At 25.7% G+C, this 23,259-nt stretch overlaps 2 protein-coding genes across 4 annotated transcripts; one reads left to right on the top strand and one right to left on the bottom strand.

Annotated features, from left to right (window-relative positions):
• Positions 1–493: 493 nt before the first annotated feature.
• LOC126900653 (beta-1,3-galactosyltransferase 5-like) lies at positions 494–2,231 on the top strand. The gene has a single exon (XM_050676529.1). The coding sequence runs from the start codon at positions 917–919 to the stop codon at positions 1,958–1,960; it is 1,044 nt and encodes a 347-aa protein (XP_050532486.1). The 5' UTR covers positions 494–916; the 3' UTR covers positions 1,961–2,231.
• Positions 2,232–2,382: 151 nt separating this feature from the next.
• On the bottom strand, positions 2,383–15,897 carry LOC126900663 (microtubule-associated protein Jupiter-like). 3 transcript variants are annotated; one of them, XM_050676550.1, is made up of 3 exons: positions 15,674–15,897; positions 4,484–4,677; positions 2,383–2,825 (listed from the first exon to the last, which is right to left on the bottom strand). In XM_050676550.1, exons 1-3 carry the CDS (start codon positions 15,727–15,729, stop codon positions 2,677–2,679), a joined length of 399 nt encoding a protein of 132 aa, XP_050532507.1. In that variant the 5' UTR covers positions 15,730–15,897; the 3' UTR covers positions 2,383–2,676. The 3 variants fall into 3 exon arrangements, with proteins under 3 accessions (XP_050532507.1, XP_050532506.1, XP_050532505.1); XM_050676549.1 differs by lacking the exon at positions 15,674–15,897 and adding an exon at positions 9,719–9,862; XM_050676548.1 differs by lacking the exon at positions 15,674–15,897 and adding an exon at positions 4,855–5,021.
• Between the last annotated feature and the right edge of the window lie 7,362 nt (positions 15,898–23,259).

Below are 23,259 nucleotides of genomic sequence, written 5' to 3'. Positions count from 1 at the left end.
CCTATGATCATTTTTTAAATTAATCATCCGCCGATTGTATCTTGATACACCCAGAGAAAAACCTCGATCTATATAATAAATTCATTGTTCAATTTGATAAATATATCATTACTATTGAACCTATGATATATTTATCAATATGATAATTTTTTTTCTTGTCTTGAACAATAATTATTCATAAGAATAGTTATTTTGTTCGTATTAATAAAACATTATCATAAACCCTTGATAAAATTTCTCTATCAAAATTGATTGAGGTTTTTCTTTGGATGTACAGAATTTATAGTAATCCCTGTTAAGTTTTTATCTTAGTAAAAAAAATTTAATTCGCCAATATTATTTTATAAAATAAATAAGAGTGTTTTATAAAAACACCGCTCATATTTAAAATTTGAATCTAAAATAGATAGGATTAAACCTACACATTTTTTATAAGTTCTCAGAGCTATATATTAACCTACGTAAGAAAATAATTGGTCATTCGTAAATTTGACGAGATAGTGTACACACAAGCAAACTATACGGATCCACAACAATACACGTTGTAGTGAGATGCGAAGTGAAAGTATAGTTCAGTCTCAATAAATGTCGCAGAAAAATATTCAGTTTCTATGTTGTTGTGTCTAAATGTATATTTTTGTTCGCGATTATCTTAACAAATATTTATTTATTTTAATTTTTAAACGCCCTATAATAAGGAAGATACAGTACATGATTCAGTAATAATATACACAAGGTTGAAATAAAAGCTTACAATGCGTTAGATAAGTATTAAACAATTACAATTAAAAAAAAACCGAATGAAATAAGAATATATAATTATTAATTTTTATGATGGTTATAATGCAAATTATTTATTAGTTTTGATAGAAATGTTATAATAGTGAATAATTGATACAATTTAAAATAATAACTTATGGAATTTCGTAAAAATGAAGTAATTGTATTATTATTGCTCTTCATAAGCACATTTTCATTTTGCGTATTATTTAATTATACATCTACATTAGAGGAAACAAAAATTGTTCATCCAAAACCTTCAGTTGATCATCTGTTAAATTTATATAATTTTCGATATACAATTAATAACAACGCCTGTAATTCGTTAAGACCAATTCTAGTCCACAGCCACGTTGAACATTTTAAAATACGAAGTATTTTACGGATTGCATACCCTCAATCAATTCTTGAAAAATTGGGTTTTCAATATATTTTTATGGTCGGAACGCCAAGGAGTAGTGAAGTTCAGTCACAAGTAATATTAGAGAATTCTAAATTTGGAGACATTGTACAAGGAAACTTTTATGAAGCTTATAGGAATTTAACTTATAAACATATTATGGCTCTAAAATGGTTCCATGAATACTGTAGTCACTCAACTTACATGATCAAAATCGATGATGATATTGCAGTAAATCTTTTCAAATTAAATGATATCATGAAAAGTAAGTATCAATTAGCGGGCTACATCGTGAAATCTAAACCCATTAGAGACTTTAATAACAAATGGTATATTAGTAAACAAGAATTTAAAAGTGATTATTACCCTACGTTCCTATCAGGTTGGTTGTATATAGCTAGCCGAGGAACTGTTGCTCAGTTATTACGAGCTATAATACCAGAAAAATATTTTTGGATAGACGATTTATTTGTAACAGGTTTTCTTGCTGAGAGGGCGAAGATACAAAAAACCGATTTAAGTCAGGAATTTGAAACTGATCCAGGTCCAATATATTGTTGTATAAAAAAAAAACAAAGATGTGATTTTTTAGCAGCTCCTACTGGCGAGAATAAAAACTTACTTAAAGAATACCCTAAACAATTAATAGAATGTAAATATAAAAATAAATATTGCAATTATTTTCAAAAGTCCAAGTTTCATCATACTTGTTTGGATATGTGGAAAATTAATAAAGACAATAGAGGAAGAGGAATACCCAAAATAGAAATTTTACACTAACATTAATAAATTAATGTACAAGAGTAAATATGATCTAGTGATATGCCACATTATTTTATGAATAAATTCATTTTTATAATTACCGAATCATAACATTTTCTTGGGATATTATTAATTTAATTTACTTTTGATTTTTAGTGTTATTATGTAGAAATACTATTTAATAATTTAATGTTTCAAATATAATTATAATTATATAAAGGAATAATAGGAGTTAGAATCCATATGATGAAGATAATTTTATAATTAATAGTAAATACAAAGTGTTATTAAATTTGATACACATATATCAAAATTGATCATCTAAAAGATGAAATTTGCAATACTGTAATAAAATCTATGATAATGATTACTCATTACATGTTTTGAAATAATTTAAGAACTTAAGTTTACCAGATTTAAAAAATACAAAAAGTATAAAATAATAAAAGTAAAAATATTTTTTATTGGGTATAATTTTTTTTTTAGGAATAATTAATTCACAAACATTATAAAGTATAAACAATGATCACTTGAGTAATAAGAATGCAAATGCAAGGTTTGTAGAACTTTAGTCATACTCGCTTGAGCACTATGTAAGTAGCTTATGTTATAAACCAAAAAATAGATTAATTAATTGATGAGAATGATCATGAGTCATCATTAAATATATTTTATAAATATAAAGCGATGCATATTGTAATAAAATTGTTGGCTGAGAACTTTCTGCTGTATTGTTACCATAAACCTGAGCTATAGCCACCAGGTGGTACACGAGATGCTTTTTTTTGTTCTGGAGCTGGTGCTGACTGGGTAGAAACATGGTTAGCTGGTGTAACAGGTGCTTTTGGTGCTTCATAACCTTCTCCAGTTATAGGATTGCCATCTAAAAAAAAAATTATAATATAAATATAATATAATTTAATATTATATATAATATTAAAATATATTTAATACTTTGATTTTTAAAAAATTGTCTATTAAACAATGAAATAAATTTAATTCATCATAATTTCCTTAGTTTTTATCCCAACTTTTAGTGCCTGCTCTGACTTATGATTTGGACAGGCCATTTATACCAGTTGTCAACCTGACACAATATTATTATAACTGAGGGAGCAAGTATACTGGGGACAAAGTATGTATCACTGTTTAAGATCACATATAATCACCCATCTGGAAACCAAAAGCGAAATATGCAGTTGAACATCAACGCTAAAGTAGCAATTAATTAATTCACTGTTCCACACAATTTCCCATTTATTTTAATTATAATATGATTATTAAATTTTTTTTTATAAATAGAACTTTATAATTACTTCATTATTACTTAGAATATGAACATTTTTGCAGATAAATAGAAAAAATTCAATATTATTTTAATGATAATTTATAAGTTTATAATTAAATAAATCTTAAAAATAATTTAAACTGTTAATTATGACAGTTATGATATTATTCAATAGTGAATCTAAATAAACTGTATACCCAAATGAGTCTCAATAAGTCTTTATAATCAAAAGTAAGAACAAAATATTTTGTATGGTTTTAGATTTGATGCTGAAGGTATAGGTTCTATACCTTATATATATTTGTGTTTTAATTTCTAAACATGAAAATTCTCAGCAGTCACAGGATAGATTTTAGTTATCTATGTGTTAAAAGAATCCAATTTCAATCTACTTGAACCTAACACACCGTACTAAAAAAGTATTAAACCCTCTAAATTAAAATTTTTTTTTTTTTTATAATTATGCTACTATAAGAATTGGTTAACTTCTTTTCGGCATTTTTAAACTGCTATAATTTTTTAATTAAAAACTTAAATACAGAAAAAGTTTAAAAGAGACTACATATAAATGTATAACACTTTTGCTTAACTTAATATTTGAAAATGTTTCAGGACGTCTGACAATTTAAAACCTATTTCAAATTAAAACATTTAATGTGAACTACAATACTACAAAATATATTTTGTCGGACAATTGTTTTACTATCAAACACTGAAAGTCAGAGTAAAAAAAATTGAAATTTTTAAAAAAAGTTACATTAGTGTTTCAGTATAATTTAAAAATAAAAATTGTAAATAACAAATATACAATTATTGTGAAATTTGACAGATAATGCATTGAAGCATTTTGAAGACTGTGATGCTAATCACTGTTAGATATTCTTTAGACTTGTTTCAATTATGTTGTGATCCATACTGCATTTTAATGTTTTATAATAAAAAAAAGTTTTAATAGATAAATAAGGCCAGTGCTTCACAGCTCAAATATATTTTCTCTCTAAATCTACCACTGAATTTTGATATTTGACTTTTAAAGGGTAATTGACCATCTTCTATAATCTAGATTACACCTAGAAAACATTCTATATATTTAAATGATTATATATATGTCCAAATACATAGAATTTTTTTAAATTCTAATCATTATACTAACGGAGTAATTTTAGTGTTTTATAGATTCATGCAATAATTTTTAGCAAAAATGGTAATTGAATTTTTTTAGTAAATTTCTCTTATGAAAATATTTATTTTACCAGGCTTATCAGAAGAACCGTTTGTAGCGCTTGGATCACCAGCAGAACCATTGCTATGTTGAGGTGATTGACCACCAAGAATAATAGAACTTTGGAGATTTTTCTGATTTCTACCTCGGTTATGTGGATTTACTTCGTCACAAGTAGCTGTTCCAAAAATATCACTGCTTCCACCACCAGGTGGTTTCAAAACTCTAAAAATAATCATCAATTAAATAATAGAAGTTATAAATTTTTGGTACATTAAAAATTTAAGATGAGTTAAATATTTGACTATTTTTCAACAAATTATTTATATATATATATATATATATATATATAATTAAAAAAATTGACCATTTTATTTTTGAATTCAATATTAATTTACTTGCCTATTATGACACGGAGATCCTATAAACTCAGCACCCCAAAGATCATGACAAATTCCTCCAGGAGGCATTTTGTTTACTTTACTAGGTGGTAATATAGACATTTTTACTTTGAAAGACTAACACACATTGATTACATAACGAAAAAATATTGAAAATAAAGAAAATTAAGTGTTTTACTTTCAAGAAACGAAGTGGGAAGACTAAAGTAGAAACTGGATGATATTTCAATGACCTCGCCATATTAGGAATATCTATAAAGTAGCACTCATCCCACACAATTTACGCGATGAAAAAATATTATAAACGAATATATTATACATATAACTATGTAAATTAATACATTTCATTAAAAACATAACTTTGAAAATACCTCTTATCTCTCTCTCTCTAAAAAAAAATTTTTTACGTANACATAACTTTGAAAATACCTCTTATCTCTCTCTCTCTCTCTCTAAAAAAAAAAAATTTTTACGTATTTACGCGAACAACACTGTCCTTTTATTTGCATAGCTTAGCCGGTTCTTGGCTAAAATAGACTTAGCTACAATGTCTAATGAACCCCAAGAAAAAAAACCTTTTTTCTTCTTTCTGTTATTTTTATCACCCTCATAGCACATCTAAGTGAGTATTTTATCACAAACAAATAAAAGGGAAACAGGTAACACTGCCTGCCTCCCCCCTCCCTTGTGAAAGTATGTGTGATGTGAGTTTATAAATTAATGAAAATAAAGACTTGACCACAATGTAGATATCACTACTTTGATAGGCATTATTATTTTTGAGAGAAGCATTATAACACTTGCCTTTATTTATAATTATGTTTTTGTGGTGAAATATCTTTTAGTTTGCTTTGACGTCTAGAGTGGCGTTTTAATTTTCTACGAGTACATAACACATTATAATTATATATATATATATATATATATTATAATGTATACATTTTATACATCATATATTATAATATAACTATAATTTCAGAATTAAAATATTAAATTGAACGTTGAATTTAGAAACTCTCTAAAACGGCTTTAAATTTATGAAAATTTCAATTTTCTGTTTTCTCCTTTACTTACACTATAAACCCACTTACGTAAAAAGAATAAAACCCTGAATTGTAATAATCATATATAATCTATGTTTTGGTGACCCTTAACAGTTAGATTGTGAACTCCCGTTTAAAAAACAATATTTTAGAACACATTTCAGATATATTTAATCTAAAAATAAATCATAAATATCGTAATTGGAAAATACCGAAAAATAAGGAGGGTACTGAAAATACGTATTAAAACAATAATATAAAAATCAAGTATGACATAAAATGAATAAGTTAAGTTATAGAAGAACTAACTGAATAAAATTATACCATTTAATATAGAAAAAGGATACTTAATGAATTTCGATCTGTTCAACATATGAAACGTACATTTATTTTGCACTTGGATAATAAATGTATTCAGTTAACGACTGACATCAATGAAATTAAAACACGAAATTTTATTTAAATGCTAACATAACACCAATAATTGTAATATACATTAGTTATTTAAGGGCTCACGTATAAATACAACAATAACGAATGATAATCAGAATAAGTTCTTAAAAACATTAACCTAGTTATAATAACACGCACAAATACAAGCAGAATAAATTTTTCAACGAGTTCAGGAATTTCTAATTGTTAAACAGTTCAACCAAGATAGAACTATTTAAGACAGGTAAATTTAAAATTTAATCGACAGCTTAATATTTAAATCAGGCTTGAAACGGAAAAGGAGGACTCAATTCACAGTATCATTTTGAGTGATCCAAGTCTCTATAGACAGTCTTAACGGGAAAAAAAAGTAGGTTATAAGATAGGTAATACCTTTTATGAGTATAGACGATTTTGAACAAATTAATGGTCAGCCCCTAATAATTTTTTTTAAATTTATATTTCATAATTTGAATAGATACTTAAAAAAATAACGATACAAAATGTTGCACTTCCTCAATCATTTATTTTTATAAATGTAAAATAAAATGTTTACATTTGAAGACATAATTAACACAAAGGTTTCAAAGTAATGTTATTAAGGGCATTATAAAGAACTGCAGCACCTTTGAAATTACGATACTGTTAATTTGTACTTACATTTTACGATAAATAAATAAAAATATGTAAGACTTAAAAGTTGTTACTAAGAGTTTATACGATTTAAGTCATTGATATTAACTCCAACGTGTTTTCGATCCTAATTATTTTTCAATAAAAATATTAAAAATAGTTTACAATCTTATTAGATAAATACAAATCAATAGACAAAGTTTTCTATAAAAAAAAAAATCATTTCAGAAAAAATGTAACAATGCAATCTGCTTAATTGTATGGGGTATCTTTATTTTTGACTTTGAAAAACATTTTTTGTAAGTAAAAGTAAATAAAAATATAAATATACATAATAACTTATCACAAATAAGATGATAAGTAAGATTTATTTAAAACAATTCTACTTAAGATAAAGCTCTTTGTTCAAAATTCTAAATTAATAATTTGAATTATAAAAATATAAATAATTATGAACCATTGAGAATTGTTTCTTAAAATAAAATTATTCTATAAAAAAAAAATATTTTTATAAATTTGATAAAATTGAAATAACGAGAATAGTTTAATCGCACCATAATCAATACGGTCACACGAAGTGCAATACGAATATTGAAATCTCGTATATTTAAACAGACTAGTTAAAACAGCTTTTCCATGATGTCTTTACGAGTTAGCAACTCAAAATGCAAAAAAGTAGTGATAATAAATCTTCTTAATTAAGAATCCTCCAAGTTATAGACCTTAAGTTTTATTATTTCTTAAACAAAAGTTACGGGTTAAGTATTCGTTAGACGAACAGCAGTAAACATACCACAAGGATTGTCGCGTGCAAGGTGTGGGCTACTATTTATAATAATAGAACTTGTACATTTACTTTAAAATACACTCAGGAAAATGGTTATAGTTTCAACAGTGTATATGATGAATAGCAACCCATAGACCATAATAGATCAGATATTTCTCTAAATGCAGGAATGTTTCGAACTATAATTTCAAACGCAATGAACCATTTTCTCGTTAAAATATAGGAAGTCACATGCTATCATAATTTGAAGGTTATTCTATGCTATCAAACATCTAAAAATGTTTAGTGAACCATTCAAAAAGGAAATCTAAATAGTTTTAAACGCCGGAACAAGCACGCCTTTTCTATTTTGAGAAGACTACTACGGATGATTATTTAAAAATTATTATATCTAATTGTGTTATATGTCTAGAATTGGAATGTATACAATTTATGAGCTAAACGTCAATAAAAATCCAATTATTTTATTTATTAGGCATTTCTGTGAACAGAACTACTAACTGTATAGATTATAAAAACCAAGAACACTCGCGTGATTATCATTTATCACAAATAGATGACAACTTATTTTTTTTATTTCATAATTTTTTAAAATTGTTATTAGGAAATCTTATAATTAGATCAAATAACGAATTTCTTAAAAATATAAAAACAAATTCTTTCTGGAAAAATCAAGAAAAAAGTGAAACAAATTGATTGAAGTAAATCATTATAATCTCACCTGGATAAATTTTACTTTACACGACAACCATAGTAAAATCTCTAGAGTCATTTCCACTTCTACCGAGGTATAAACTTAAGTTTAACAAATTTAAAAAAGAAAGAGGGTAGTAGATAGAGTCAAATGGTTTTCTAGAAATTTTAGAAAGTAAGAAGATAATATTAATTTTTTAATAGAAAATATTATATACTTTTAAAGATATTAATTGAACCATAGTTAAACAATCACTCTGTATACTTTTATTTATAGTGTTGATCTATTTCCTTTATGCAAATTTAGAATTTTAATATAAGTTTGAAGAAGTAAAAAAGTGTATATCAACTAATATGTTAATAATACAGAAAGTTTTATTTTTTTTACAAATTACTTTTAAAATAAAATAAGTAACCCGAAAATTAAATTATAAATTTCAATCAAGTGTTAAGAAAAAAGTCACCAATTTGAAAATACAAATCAACTTAAAAAAAGGAAACTAACCTACTTACATTCATTTTTAGCGGTTAATTTTTTTAAGCTCTAATTAATTTAACAAAAAACCAGTATAATTTTATTTTAATAACTTGTAAATGAATGAGTCTTAACTTTTTAGAATTATCATATTAATGATGGAACATTTTGTGCAAATTATTATTAACAGGTTCATCGTTCCATTGAAATATTAAGTATTAAATTAACACGCTTTATAAATTTAGTTCGTAAATTAAATCAGTGATCTACTGTTCATTATCTAATTTAATTTATCTGTGACCGAAAGATAACTTAACAAAACAATAAGAATGAAACATAGATCAACATATCTTATGAGATGCTTTAAGTTTTTTATAATTTTCATTTAGACAAATTTTTGGTATATTTTGCAAATATATGAGGTTATTCTGAACTTTTAACGGAAAAAAAATTAATTAGTGATTTTGAAATGTTCAAGAGCGAAGTGGGTGCATAAATTTACTTAGATAAATACATACATTTTTACTTCGAATATTTATTTAATATGATATTAATATATATAATGACCAATACTTTTCAATTTAAAAATAAAATCTGCTAAATATTTTAATATAGAGAATGAATTTACAATTACTCTATTTGTTTACAATGATCTCACTTCATCCTATTGATAAATATGATTTACTAAATTACCCTTACAATTATTTTTGAATTAAAAAATAAAATAATAAATAATTTATGGAATAATACTACCCAAAATTGTATTTTTTTTTTAAAGTAATTAATAATTAAAATATTATACTTTTTTTTTCCAGAACCTATGTTGTCCAATTCTATGTGTCTGTAAGCCGCATAAGTAGCCATAACTCTATTAATAAAAATTTATTATAAAAACGAAGGGACACGTCAACCATAGAACACCGACAATACACGACTGCGTTGGTGTGAGCACCTCTTGTTTCATGGTATCGTTGTATCGTGGTTGCTAGTTAAAATCGACTGCATGCAACGTTACACCTTCTGCATGACGGATCTATAGACCAAAAAACTAGCCAGATTGCTTGATATATTTTATTAAAAAAAGTTGTCCGTGTTACGCCGGATTCACACCATTTTAGTATTCATAATAAGAAGCGTTCTAACTGTTAAAATGGCATCACTAGACGGAAATTGTCATAAAGAATTAGGAAGTAGTTCTAAGTAATTTTAGAAGACGGACGTCAATTTGCTACCTGCTGTAAATACAATATAGGGGTTTGTAAGAATTAAATCAATAATACAATAGTAATTTAAGCGTATCTGTAAGAAGCCTATTAAAATTTTAAAATCGATACTGGATAAAACATCATGATATGCGTTATAATTATTTTTAAATACCCTACATACAAAGGACTGAAATAGTTTTGCAATAGCAAAAATTTTTTAATACAAAATAAAAAAAATTTAATTAATTAATTTTTTTTTATCAGACAGTATCCAGATTATATAACAAGTTATCTAGAATATATATAAGAATAAATGTGCCGCTATGATTTTGTGGGCGTATTGAATGCAAATAAAATCCAATATTTTTTTCATGATTTTAAATAAAATGTTTTAAATGTCATTTATTATTTATAATTTAAAAAACACTAATATTAGATGGCTTATAAAAACTTGTATAATTATCGAATAGAATTGTTAAATTTATAATAATACATAAGTTTTATAGCAAAATTTTTTATAATATCGCTTGAAAAATATGTTTGTTATCTATATGTTTTAGTATTCATACATATTCTAAGCTTTCTTCTAATTCGTGGAATATATGAAAAGGTTACATATGTAATTGTACTCAACTAATAAAAAACTATAATTTGACGGTTTTACAATTGAAGAGGTCAGTGGATAAAAATATTAATTGACATATTTTAGTAATTTGGTCATGACTGGTAGAAATTTCATAGTATGGCACTTCCACCAACTCGGATTCTAAGTTAAAGTATATTATAGAGCTTTTTTTATAAGTTTTATTTTTATAAATTAAAAATTAAGTTGACGTTATCTCATAACATTGAACAAAAGAAATTAAATAAAATCTAAATAGTTCCGTTAAGCTAAAAAGTTATTAAATCGTTAATGCCTAGCCTTGACTATACCTAATAGAATATCTAAAAAATTATTTGTCGATGTGTTACTTTCAAAATATAGTTTTCAATTAAAAACTTAGACAACAGTTGTCTTGGTTATCGTAAGTTATTTATAATATGTATTCCTTGAATATAAAATAAAATTGAAATGTTCTAATACTTTTTTAGATTACTTCTTAAATTTCGGGGTGCATACATATATTCATTTAGCTTTAAAATAACATACGTATCTTAAAAAAATTAACATTAACACAAATTCTCGTTTGTCATAGATTTGTTAAAATTAGACAAGATTATAAAATTACAGTGTAGATTTTCAATGACGTTTTTTATTCACTTTTTTCAAAAACATTATTAGACACGGGAATGCAGCGGAACAATCAAAACTAAACCGGAACGGTCATCAGTCATCACATAGTTTTTTGTCCTCAACACCTAGGCTACTATATACAAATAATATCATTTTAATTCAATCTATAACATTGGAGTTAAGGAAAACAATTTTGACTAGAAAATATAGCGTTTTACACAGATAATAATTTTAGAAATTATTAAACTTTCTCTTTTCATAAATAATTGACCAGTTTAAATTAAACATCACTAAAATAAAAAATAATTAGCTAATAATCGTACTTCTATATTTTAATTTATTAAAAAAAAAAAGTTCAATGAATATTAAAATGTAATGAATAAAAAATTATATTTCTTTATTTTTAATACTAAAAGTACACTATAATTCACAAAAAAGGTAAATTATATTATCAGAAAGGGGATTAATTTATAGTTATACATCGAGTTATTAGACTATATACAATGATTATAGAGTCCTCTATATCAGGACAACAGGCCCATTAACCATGGTTCATGTTTCCCATGATGATAAGTGCATTTTCATTATCTCTTTATAATGACATTCTATGTACTCAAAATAATATTACCACTTCGTAACGGTGCTTACCAAACAAAGAAGAAAACTACTGTTACATAAAATGCTTTCTCAGGAAAATGTAATATGGAAGACTTATAAAAAATAACTACTTCCAAGTCCAAAGTATATTAATTTTAAGTAATAATATAACAAGTATAATTAAAATTAAAATACTTTAACACTACTATTTTTATTTTATTTTTTAACTAATAATTATTAGTTAAAAAATAAAATAAAGAAGTTATTTATATTATATTTATAATTATAATATAAATAACTTCTAAAAATCAACAGAACATAATTATTTCAAAATTCGTAGATGTTTTGATATAATTTTGAAAATACACCAGTTGAGTTCATAATAGTAACTTCATTAAATATAAAAACAAAAGTTTAACCAATGCGACTCTAAACAGCTATTCAAATTTTCTAATATATTGACAAATATGTAAAGCACAATTAAAATAAAGTTTGGATGAAACAATAACAGTAATTAAGGTTTTTTTTATGTAAGAAAATAAGTTTTTACATATTAAATAAAAACAAAATTGAAACTTTATCCTATTATATTTTGTATTAAAAGTTGAAACCATTTTTACTCTCAAGTTAGGTTTCACTCTTCAGATAGAGCTAATTATATTTAATATTTCATAAATATTTTCATGTAGTAACTATCATCATAATAGTTTTTAAATTATTACAACTAAATTAAAATAATTTATGTTAGAAAAAAATCAAATGTTTCAATCAATAATTAACCATTCAGGTAGAGCTAATACATAATTTTTAATCATAAATTCTATTTTATATCATAGAAATGTCATTTCATCACTATGGTTAAATTATTTGATATATATATTAATAAAAATTATAATATTAAATTAAAATAAATAAAATTATTTTAAAATTCACCAATGTAAATTTGTACAGAATTTTTATCTGTAAGGAGATACCTTTGATTATTTTTAGACAATAACTTAATATAAAGTTAAAAAAATTTATTGATTTGCTATTATAGTAATCTACATCGAAAACATTTTTTTTTTTAGTTTATATATACTAAAGATAGAATTTGATGTAACATTAAAAATTTTTGGAGTTTTTTCAATAAACAGAAATATAGAAATTAGTTTTTAAAAATAGATAAAAATTCCGTTATTTATTCAATACTGTTGGTGTTAAAGATTATACACAAGATTTTAGGCAGCTTTAAATTAAAATAGTTTAAACATTTAAATTTTCAAGTATGATAATTTTGTTGTAAATACCAGAAACTTTATTAATTATTATTACTATATCTGTAGCAGTTATACAGGAAGTTAACAAATAGACATTCATTGAAGGGTGTGAATGTGGCAACTTCGCATATTGCCGAGGATTCACATATTTTTGTTGTTTTAAGACATTGCACTTCTATTATAATTATACAACTAAATTATTATATACTTAATTAATAGAAACACCTAGAAGACAAATAAATGAAATACTTTTTTTTTAAACTTAAATCACATTGTATAAATAATAATCTTTTTTAAAATATCTTTTAAAAAAAATCAAGATTTTCAGAATGTTGTTATAATAGGCAAACTTTTTGACAAGGTTTATTGTTATACTCAAACTTCAATTTGAATTTTGATATTAGTCAATTTTTTAAAAAAAGATTATTATCTAGAAGATTACCTAAAAAAATGTCATATTGATCTAAGCATTTTATATTCATTTAACAGAATGAATAATTCCAATGTTTTAAAAAAAAACAGAACTGACAATTTTTGGGATATTTTCTCTGGTAAAAAATAAAGGAATTTTCCAGCTACATTATACCTCAAATTATATTATAATAAGAAATCATTTAACATATTGATAGACTAAAAGTTGAATATTAATAAGGTAGACATAATAAAAAACATCTTGAAATCTTGTGCGATGTTTATCGCATATGTCTTATAGGAATATTAAATTCATTTTTTAAATAGTAACATACATAATTAACTTAAGGTTATAAAATAAATATTGATGTAATTAAGAAAATGACTGGTCGATAACAACTTATGAACCCATATTTTTGGAGTTATTAACAATTAAAGTACTGACTAAATATGAGATGAAGGTACAGCTATTTTAATAATTTTGCCTCACACCTCTCCCAAAGGTATAAAGTTATTAACTTCTGAAATACTGGTCCAAAAGTTATTATCGATGAGTCATTTTCAATTTTATAAGCCTGTTAAATATGTCATAAAAAAATTAAATAAATAAAATTGGACCCTTATAAGAGATGAGAGATGAATATAAAAAATATTAAATCACTTATAAATCAAAAACTAAAATGTATGTTATACTATGACATGGCATGGTTAGAACAAGTATATATAATATCTGACAGTGATTAAAATCACAATATCATAAAAAACGTTTCGATGCAAATCTGTAGACAGTGTTTAATTTTAAGAAATTGGTGGATTATTCCAAAAGGAAAATGAACTCTTATGATGTATAATTGTAATATATTAATAAATATTTAATAAATTTGCTCAACTTCAACAGTCATTTGCATACAAAGATAGGTCGTTGGGACAAATTTTATTTTAAACTTAAAGCATGTAACAAAAGCTTTAATTTAACATATGTTTAAAGGACACAGTATTTTGGAATATTATCAAAAATTAAGAAAAAGTTCTACTTTTTATACGTATGATTCAAGTTTTGAACACTCCCAGTATTGGGAGGAAATTGTATATAAATTGATATAAAATAAAGTATGTAGGATGAAAGGGGTACATATAAAGTATTTAGGAACAAAAATTTGTGTTGATCTGTACATTTTTCACAAAGTTATAGCTATTTAAAATTAATAACATAAAAACGAAAATTTTAACATAGAAATAGCATGTTTTTTAACTTTGACAGCAATTTATACTTAGAAGATAAGTTGTACGGATAAATTTTTTTTTTAATGTATAGTACGTAACATAAAATTAAATTTAACTTATGTTAAAAAGTTGCAGTATTTCTGGAATATTTTCAAAAGTTAAGTTAAAAAAATTGACTTTTGTGAAAAAGTTGTTATTTTGAATCTACTTCTGTGGGCAGGTAAAGATTCAAGTTTCTAAAAATTTATATAAAATAAAAGAGAAATACTTAAGGGTTTTTACATAAAAAAAAATATTTAGTAAATCTCAGCTTCTCATTGAAGCTAAAAACTAATATTATCATAAGTTAAGAAAAATTCATAAGTATATTATACCAAAAGAAATTCCAATGGCTTGTGTTGAAATAACCACTGTGTACAAATAAAAAACTTCACAAAATTTGACATATATTAATCTCGATAAAAACAAGTATACAAATAAAATGTCAATATTTGTAATCGAAAATTGCAATAAATGACATAATAAAAAGTAATAACTTTTGAAAATAATATTTAATGCAATAAAATAATGATGACTATGCAATAGTTGAACATTTAAGCTGATTGGACAAAATGGAGTATGAACGGTAACAACCCTATTGTTCCTTTCAGCGGGAAATATTATTTTGATAATATGAAAATATCATGATAGAATACGAAGAAAAAGTAAAGTTTTTCAAAAAAACAAATGGTATGTTAACAATTAGTATAAAAATTAAATTAGTATAAGAAAAAAAATTTAAATAAAAAAAAAAATTATATGGTTATATAAACGTGTTTTTCACATACTTGCTAGTATTCCGCTTAATATCACCGATTCCGACATTAAAGTTTGTTGAAGTCATGGTATTAATAAATATAAATGTAAAATTACTATTGATTTAGATGGAACTTAAACTTTTCACAAAAGTAACTAAATTAATAGTCAAATACTAACGAACAAGAGCAATGACCGGATAACACATTAAACAGAAAACGGAAATTATGGATGATACCAGTAGGCTAGAACTCACACTCGTCTAACTACGTTTACTCGTTATTCATTACTACTGTGATAACAATACCATCGATGAGCTACGGTTATCACCAAAGAGGTTACAATTTTAAGTTAAAAATGTGCTTTCCAAGATAGAATAAAAAAATTGTCTACACATAGTAGAGATGGAAAGTTTAGTTCATTTCTGTGAATAGTTCGTTAGTTCATAGTTCATTCAGGTGAATAGTTCATATGAACTATTCTTAAGTTCACTAATTTTATTGATCATGCTGATATTGTTTGGCAATGAACTATTCATTTTATCACTATTTGTACAGCAGTACACAGTTCAGTAGTAGTTCTCACTACTTATGGACAATTAAGTTATAAACTAACCTTAACCTTAACCTGATCATCATAAACTAAGAAAAAATTATTATCAATACCCTCATGGCTCATATTATCATTATCACCTAATCTAAGGTGGATATATTGACCAGTAGTCCTAAGTTAAATCAGAAATCTGATCTAATATTTGTACATAGTATGAATTTATTTTAATGTTAAATTGTTAAAAACCGTGTAACATTTTCACAATATAATTTATTTGTTATCTAATTGTAAACAGCTATTAACCATTTACAGATTTTGAACAACGAACCACAGAGAATTTTTAAAGAAGTTTGCGAACTATTTCATTTATACATTGCTACCAATTATTTTCGAACTGTGAACTGTTAAGTTACAGGTACTGATACAGTTCAGAATAGTTTATCTAAGTGAATAGTTCATTTGNTCAATTCTTAGTAGTTCACACTGAGTCATTGAGTCACAGTACTATGGCACACTGATTCAACTCACTCAGTTCACCTAAAAGAGTCAACTCTTTCAGTTGACTCACTCACGAACTACCCATCTCTAGTAGATACAGTACAAATTTTAAATCCCTAAATACGCCTATGCCATTTACTCATCAGGTAATATTTTAAAAGGCGCGAATGAATGCTTTTCGGAAAATATTTAAATAAGAATTTTTTTTTTTAGCAATGTATATACAGAATAATTGATAGGCATAATATTAAATTTTAATGAAAAAAATACATACCTTGCCACAAAATAACTAAATAACCGTATTTTTTAGACACGTACAGAATAATATAACATCACTTCAAATTCGCCTTGACTATTATTTCCTTATTTTAATCAGATATTTTTACTATTTATGCACAGTTAAACTTATTAATGTATGATGTATAATATTATATTATAATAAATACAATATTAACCGTTCAGTTATGTATCAGAATATATTTAACTATATATGTATTTGCTTACATATACAAATATATTTGTATATATAAGGGTTAGAGTCAGATTTTTAAAAAAATTATATTAAATGAAAGATAAATATCTAAAAATTGAATATAAAAAAATTATTTTAATTTTTTAATTTTTCAAAAAGTTATGGTAGTTTTAAGTATTAAAATATTTCATGTTATACAGTGATTTTTACATAAAAATGAAGAAAAGGTGTCGGGACAAATTTTTAGCTTCGATGCGAAGCTGAGAAGGTATTGGTTTTACTAAGATGTGTTTTTTTTTGTGTCTGTTACCACTTTTTCTCAGCTCTCACCGAACCGATTTCTTTCAATGATACGTCAAAAGATCACAAATCGTATCTAGTCGAAGACATTACCCTTAAAAATATGCCATAACTTTTTTAAAAATAAATATATCAATATAATATTTTTTTATATAGATGCATGATATCATTACCTTTTATTTGGTATTTTTTTTTTTATATGTGACCCTTTACCTGCCCATAAGGGGGGATTTAAAATGACAACTTTTTGACAACAAATATTTTCAACTTGACTTTTGAAAATGTTCCGGAAAGTCTGATACTTTTATATATATCTCAAATTAAAGCTAATATAATATACTTTATCATGGAAAAAAAAATTTCGGACTTTATTTTGTCTTCATGGTGAAAATGGCTACCAAATGATATTTTTGTGTGAAAATTCTCGATTTTGTATTTTACATTTTTAATTTTATTATGCTATAACTTTATGAAAAATGTATGGATCAATACAATTTTTCATGAGAAGTAGTATTTATATACATCTTTCATTCGACATATTTTTTTTTTAAATCGGACCATTTCCCTATATACGGGGAAAGTTCAAATCAAAAAAATACATATAGAAAGTAGAACTTTTTCAACTTAACTTTTGAAAGTGTTCCGGAAATACTGACACTTTTATATATATCTTAAATTAAAGCTTATATAATATACTTTAATATTAAAAAAAAAAAAATTCGGACTTTATTTTGTTTTCATGATGATAACAGTCATCAAAATTAATAAAAAAAAAAAGATTTTTGTAAAAAAATTCTTTTTCATATTTTTAACTTTATAATGCTATAACTTTTTTAAAAATGAACATATCAATATAATATTTTTTTATATAGATGCATTATGTCTTTACCTATCATTTGGTATATTTTTTATATATTTGACTTTTTACCTGCCTATAGTAGGGAATTTAAAATGACAACTTTTTTACAAAAAATTAACTTTTTCAACTTAACTTTTGAAAATGTTCGGGAAAGTCTGACACTTTTATATATACCTTAAATTAAAGATAATGTAATATACTTTATCATGGAAAAGAAAAATTTCAGACTTCATTTTGTCTTCACGGTGAAAATGGCTACCAAATGCTATTATTGTGTGAAAATTCTCGATTTCATTTTTTACATTTTTAACTTTATAATATTTTTTAATAATCCCTTTTTCATTCGACATACTTTATCTTAATTAGGATATTAATAAGGAACTAGCAGATCATGTAGCTTTTGGAATAATCCATCATTTTTTTAAAATTAAACACTATCTAAAGATTTGCATCAATTTACAATATAAATGAAATATATTTAAATTAAGCATTAAAATTCATATATTTAGTAAAAATCGTAATATGATCGAGTTATTTCAGCTATAGCAATAAAACGATCGATTCAATGAAATTTGTACTTATTACTTTTATTTCGTAAAATTTAATTTTAAACAATTTTTGTATGAAATATTAGGTCGTATCACATATGGTTCGTCATATATGATGAAATATTCGTAAATATGCTAATTTCGGCAATTTTACGAAATATTATGTACTTTGACATTTTTCTAGAAAACTAATGGATTTAAAAGAAAAACTGTAAGAACTTAATTTATACAAAACAATTAGATCTACAATTTAGTTTTTATATTTTTTTTTGTGAGAGCACTAATTTACGAGTTAATTGCTAAAAACTAAAAAAGTACCCCTTTTGGCCGATTTTCAACCCCAAGTCGGCACGGGTTAAACTTATCTGATCGGCCTGAAATTTTTTGTAGCCAATTTTTATATGTATACACACAAATTTGGGGGGTGAGCCCGAAGAATTTCCAAAATTTTCAAAATAAGGGACACCCTAATGTACACGTTAATTAATTGTTTTCGATTCGACGTCTCCTTCAGTCTGATGGACATTTGATTGGCTACAGTTTGTTAGTAGCAGTACTGTGCGCAGGGTGTTCAACCGGAACGCCGTACCGTCTGTAAGAAGTAATAATCATAATAGTTAACAGTAATCGCTACAATTGTCTTCGATGATCTTGCTTTTCCCTTTAAGGTCAATGTCACGGAGCAACATAATAAGGCCGACGTAATACATTTTTATAATTAATTTAAGAATCGTAGTAACGGTTATGGAATGTGAGACGGTATTAATTCGTTCACTTTTTCAAATATTTCTTACAACGCGTATATTTATATTTATATTTATATATATTTTAACGGGTAGGTACTGTCGTACGTCGGTAGTGCCCCAACGTAGACACAAAAGTTTAACACAAATTAATTTATTTTCTTATATATATATATATATATCGACGACGAGTTCGTCGTTCGAGCTCTTCTTGAGTCTTACCGTTGGATAAACTGATCAGCCCCAATCTCTCTAATTAGTGGACTACTAAAGGGGTAGAGTTTAGACCCGTCAGCACAGTCTAGCTCAAAAGTAGCAGACTGAAGGGTGGCTCCTTGTCAGCCACCAGCACAACTACCTTTTTACTATACCCACTAAAGGACGGTTAAGCCCAAACACTAGCCAGCTCGTACACTAATTATTAAGATTGACTAAAGGACCAGCAGTCCAACCTAGACTCTAGCCGCACACACACACAAATTCCAAGAACACGGTGAATATAAAATATTTGCGCTAAGCCCAGATTTTTAAATAGTTATTTTATTTACGAAATGTATTAAACACAAAGTCAAATATAATATAAAAATTTAACACAAAAATTAATTAAATCTTACAAAAATATAAAGTTATTCTTACACCAACGACCTAACCCGTAACTCGACGTTTCTTCGACCAAAACGTCCAGTCTCGTCTCGCCCAGTATCGTCCCCCTATACTTTTCATGTTTCCCTTTTATATTCTTTTTCCCACCATTATTAATTTGCTTACCCTGCATTTCCCTTTTATATGGAATTATTATATTGCTTAAGAGTTCAAAAATTGCTTACTACTATTGTAAAGCTTATATTATACTAAAATCGACATAATTCAATACTTCCTCATCTAATTACTACAGTACCCTTTAGTAATATTTATAATACAATAAGTATAAAGTTTACATGACAATTATGAGTCAACAACAAATAGTTAATAATGATANATGACAATTATGAGTCAACAACATATAGGTAATAATGATAATAATAATAATATAGAATAAATTATGAATACAATAAAATGTGTTATCAATAATTAATAATTAAATAGTGTAAGACATAAATCAATTAAAAACAAATAATTAGCTTAATATCATATTATATTATGAATTTTGCAAACGAAATACAACAATTTTCAAAAATTTAATCTAATAATACATTTATCTTATAATAAGAACACAATATTTAATTTAGTACTAGATTTAAACCTATATATACATTTTGTTTGAAAAAATCTCGTGACATAAAAAAGAAATCTATGTGATCAGCTATAACGTTACATAATGAGAGGGCTCTAGGAAAAAAAGATGCGGAACTGTAGTTATTTTTATAAAATGGTATATGAAACAAATTCGATGTTCTTAAACAATGATTTGGTGTTATAAAACCAATCATAGATAACAATTCCGGGGAATCATTAAGATTGTTTAGTAAATCAAATATGAACATAATATCTGCTACATTTCTTCTTTGTTCACAACTAGTAAATCCAAAAACCGAGTTATGCAAATTGGTTATTATAGGTTTATTCAATTTATAACACAAAAATTTTAAAAATTTATACTGAACATTTTCAATTTCCGTTTTATATGACGAATAACTTGGAGACCAGACTATAGAACCAAATTCGAGGTGAGGTCTGACTAAAGAAAAGAATAATGTTTTGAATATGTTTGGTACAGAACGCCTTTAGAAAGATCTAGTTGACCAGTTGTTATAAAGATCATTGATTATATTATTTGGTGGGACAGCTGATCACCAGCATCTTGCTTTACTCACCCCCTTGCCCACCCATCACAGCAAATCGATGACCTCCGTGTCGTTTTTCATCCATGGACAGTACATTGTCGTAATTCAGTCAGTCAATTGTTTTTTGTGTGACTTTTTTTTCTGTTGCAAGCGCCTTCGCTTGAATAGTAAATTGTTCGGCCGTTGTACGCCATAGTTTCTTATTATTTGTTTATTGCACCCTTGTGCTCAAAGTTAACGTGCCCTTGCACGCCACTAGTGATTGGGCCCTGACCATCACTAAACATTATCATTGCTGTATTCTGTTCTCATCTGCCATTACGTACCTGGATTTACACTCTGACTCATCATACTCAGATGTTCGACACCATTACCACAAGATCTCATACAGTCCACTCATCAACATCAACAACGTCATCTATACAGCTGAGTTTTATATTATTTTTAATGTTAATTATTGTTTGTTCTAATTGAGATTAACTATGTTTTATGCCGCTTCGCCGGCCTCTAGTATTTAAGGGCCCCCCCGTTACCCCTTAAATTTAAGATACTCTCTGAGGAATTTCTAATATATGTGATTATTTGTTATTTAATTATTGTCTACTCTCGTTTACTTATTGGATTTATAGTTAGCCGTCATCTCCTAGGTGACCCACTACTGCATCAATATTAACGTTTTATTAAACAGACTTAAGGTAAAACGGCATTCTAGTGCGGTGCATAACTAGCCGTCCAACGGTCTAGCTGCCTCGTACGCAACAGAATGTATTAAAGTTTTTAAAATTATTCGTACTTCTATTTAAAAACCCTAACATTTTAAAGGCTTTTTTAATAATGGTATTATTATGAATTGAAAAAGACAATTTACTTTCAATAACAATGCCTAGGTCTCTAACAGAATTTACACGCGTTATAATGCAGTTATCTATTTTATAATTACACTTGATTTCATTATCATTCTAGAAAAAGTAATAACATTACATTTACTTATATTTAATGGTAGGCGATTTTGATGGCTCCAATTTGCAAAATTATCTAAGTTCGATTGTAATTTTAATGTATCGTCTAGAGACTAATTTTTGAGAAAATCTTAGCATCATCAGCAAATAAAAGAACTTCAACTGAGCTATCAAATATTGCAGGGAGGTCATTTATAAATAATATAAATAGGAGAGGGCCCAGATGTGAACCATGAGGCACTCCAGAATTAACTAAAAAATTATTTGAAACATGAAAGGATAATTTTACTGCTTGTGTACGTGAACTAATATAGGATTTTATCCAACCCAAAAAACTACCGTGGATTCCGAAAGAAACTAATTTATTTAAAAATAGGCTATGATTTACTTTATCAAAAGCTTTCTGGAAATCGGTGTATATTGAGTCTAATTGGACATAATCATTAAGAGAATCAAGTATCTTCGACTGAAAAAGTAATAAATTTGTTGAAATTGACATTTTAGATCTAAATCCATGTTGATTTATACAGAAATATGGCGACATTAGTTTAGTTAATTTATTTGTTATAATCACTTCAAATATTTTAGGTATATGAGATAATTTAGAAATTGGTCTATAATTTGAAACATTATGCTTATCTCCTGATTGGTGTACTGGAGTGATAAAAGATTTTTTCCATATATTGGGAAAATAACCTAAATTTAAAGATCTATTAAAAATTAAATGAAGTGGCTTAATTAATACAAAACTACACAATTTTAGAAATATTGATGGTACACCATCAGGTCCCGTACTCGCATTCATATCTAAATTATTTAATAACTCTTGAATTTCATTTTGATCAATAGACATGGAGCTTAAATTAACATTTATATTATTCATTAAAGACGTATTTAAATTTT

The sequence above is a fragment of the Daktulosphaira vitifoliae genome, unplaced genomic scaffold (genome assembly GCF_025091365.1).
Source record: "Daktulosphaira vitifoliae isolate Bord-2020 unplaced genomic scaffold, ASM2509136v1 Scaffold_3, whole genome shotgun sequence".
Classification (NCBI taxonomy): Eukaryota; Metazoa; Arthropoda; class Insecta; order Hemiptera; family Phylloxeridae; genus Daktulosphaira; species Daktulosphaira vitifoliae.
This window is presented reverse-complemented; position numbering and strand designations above follow the sequence as displayed.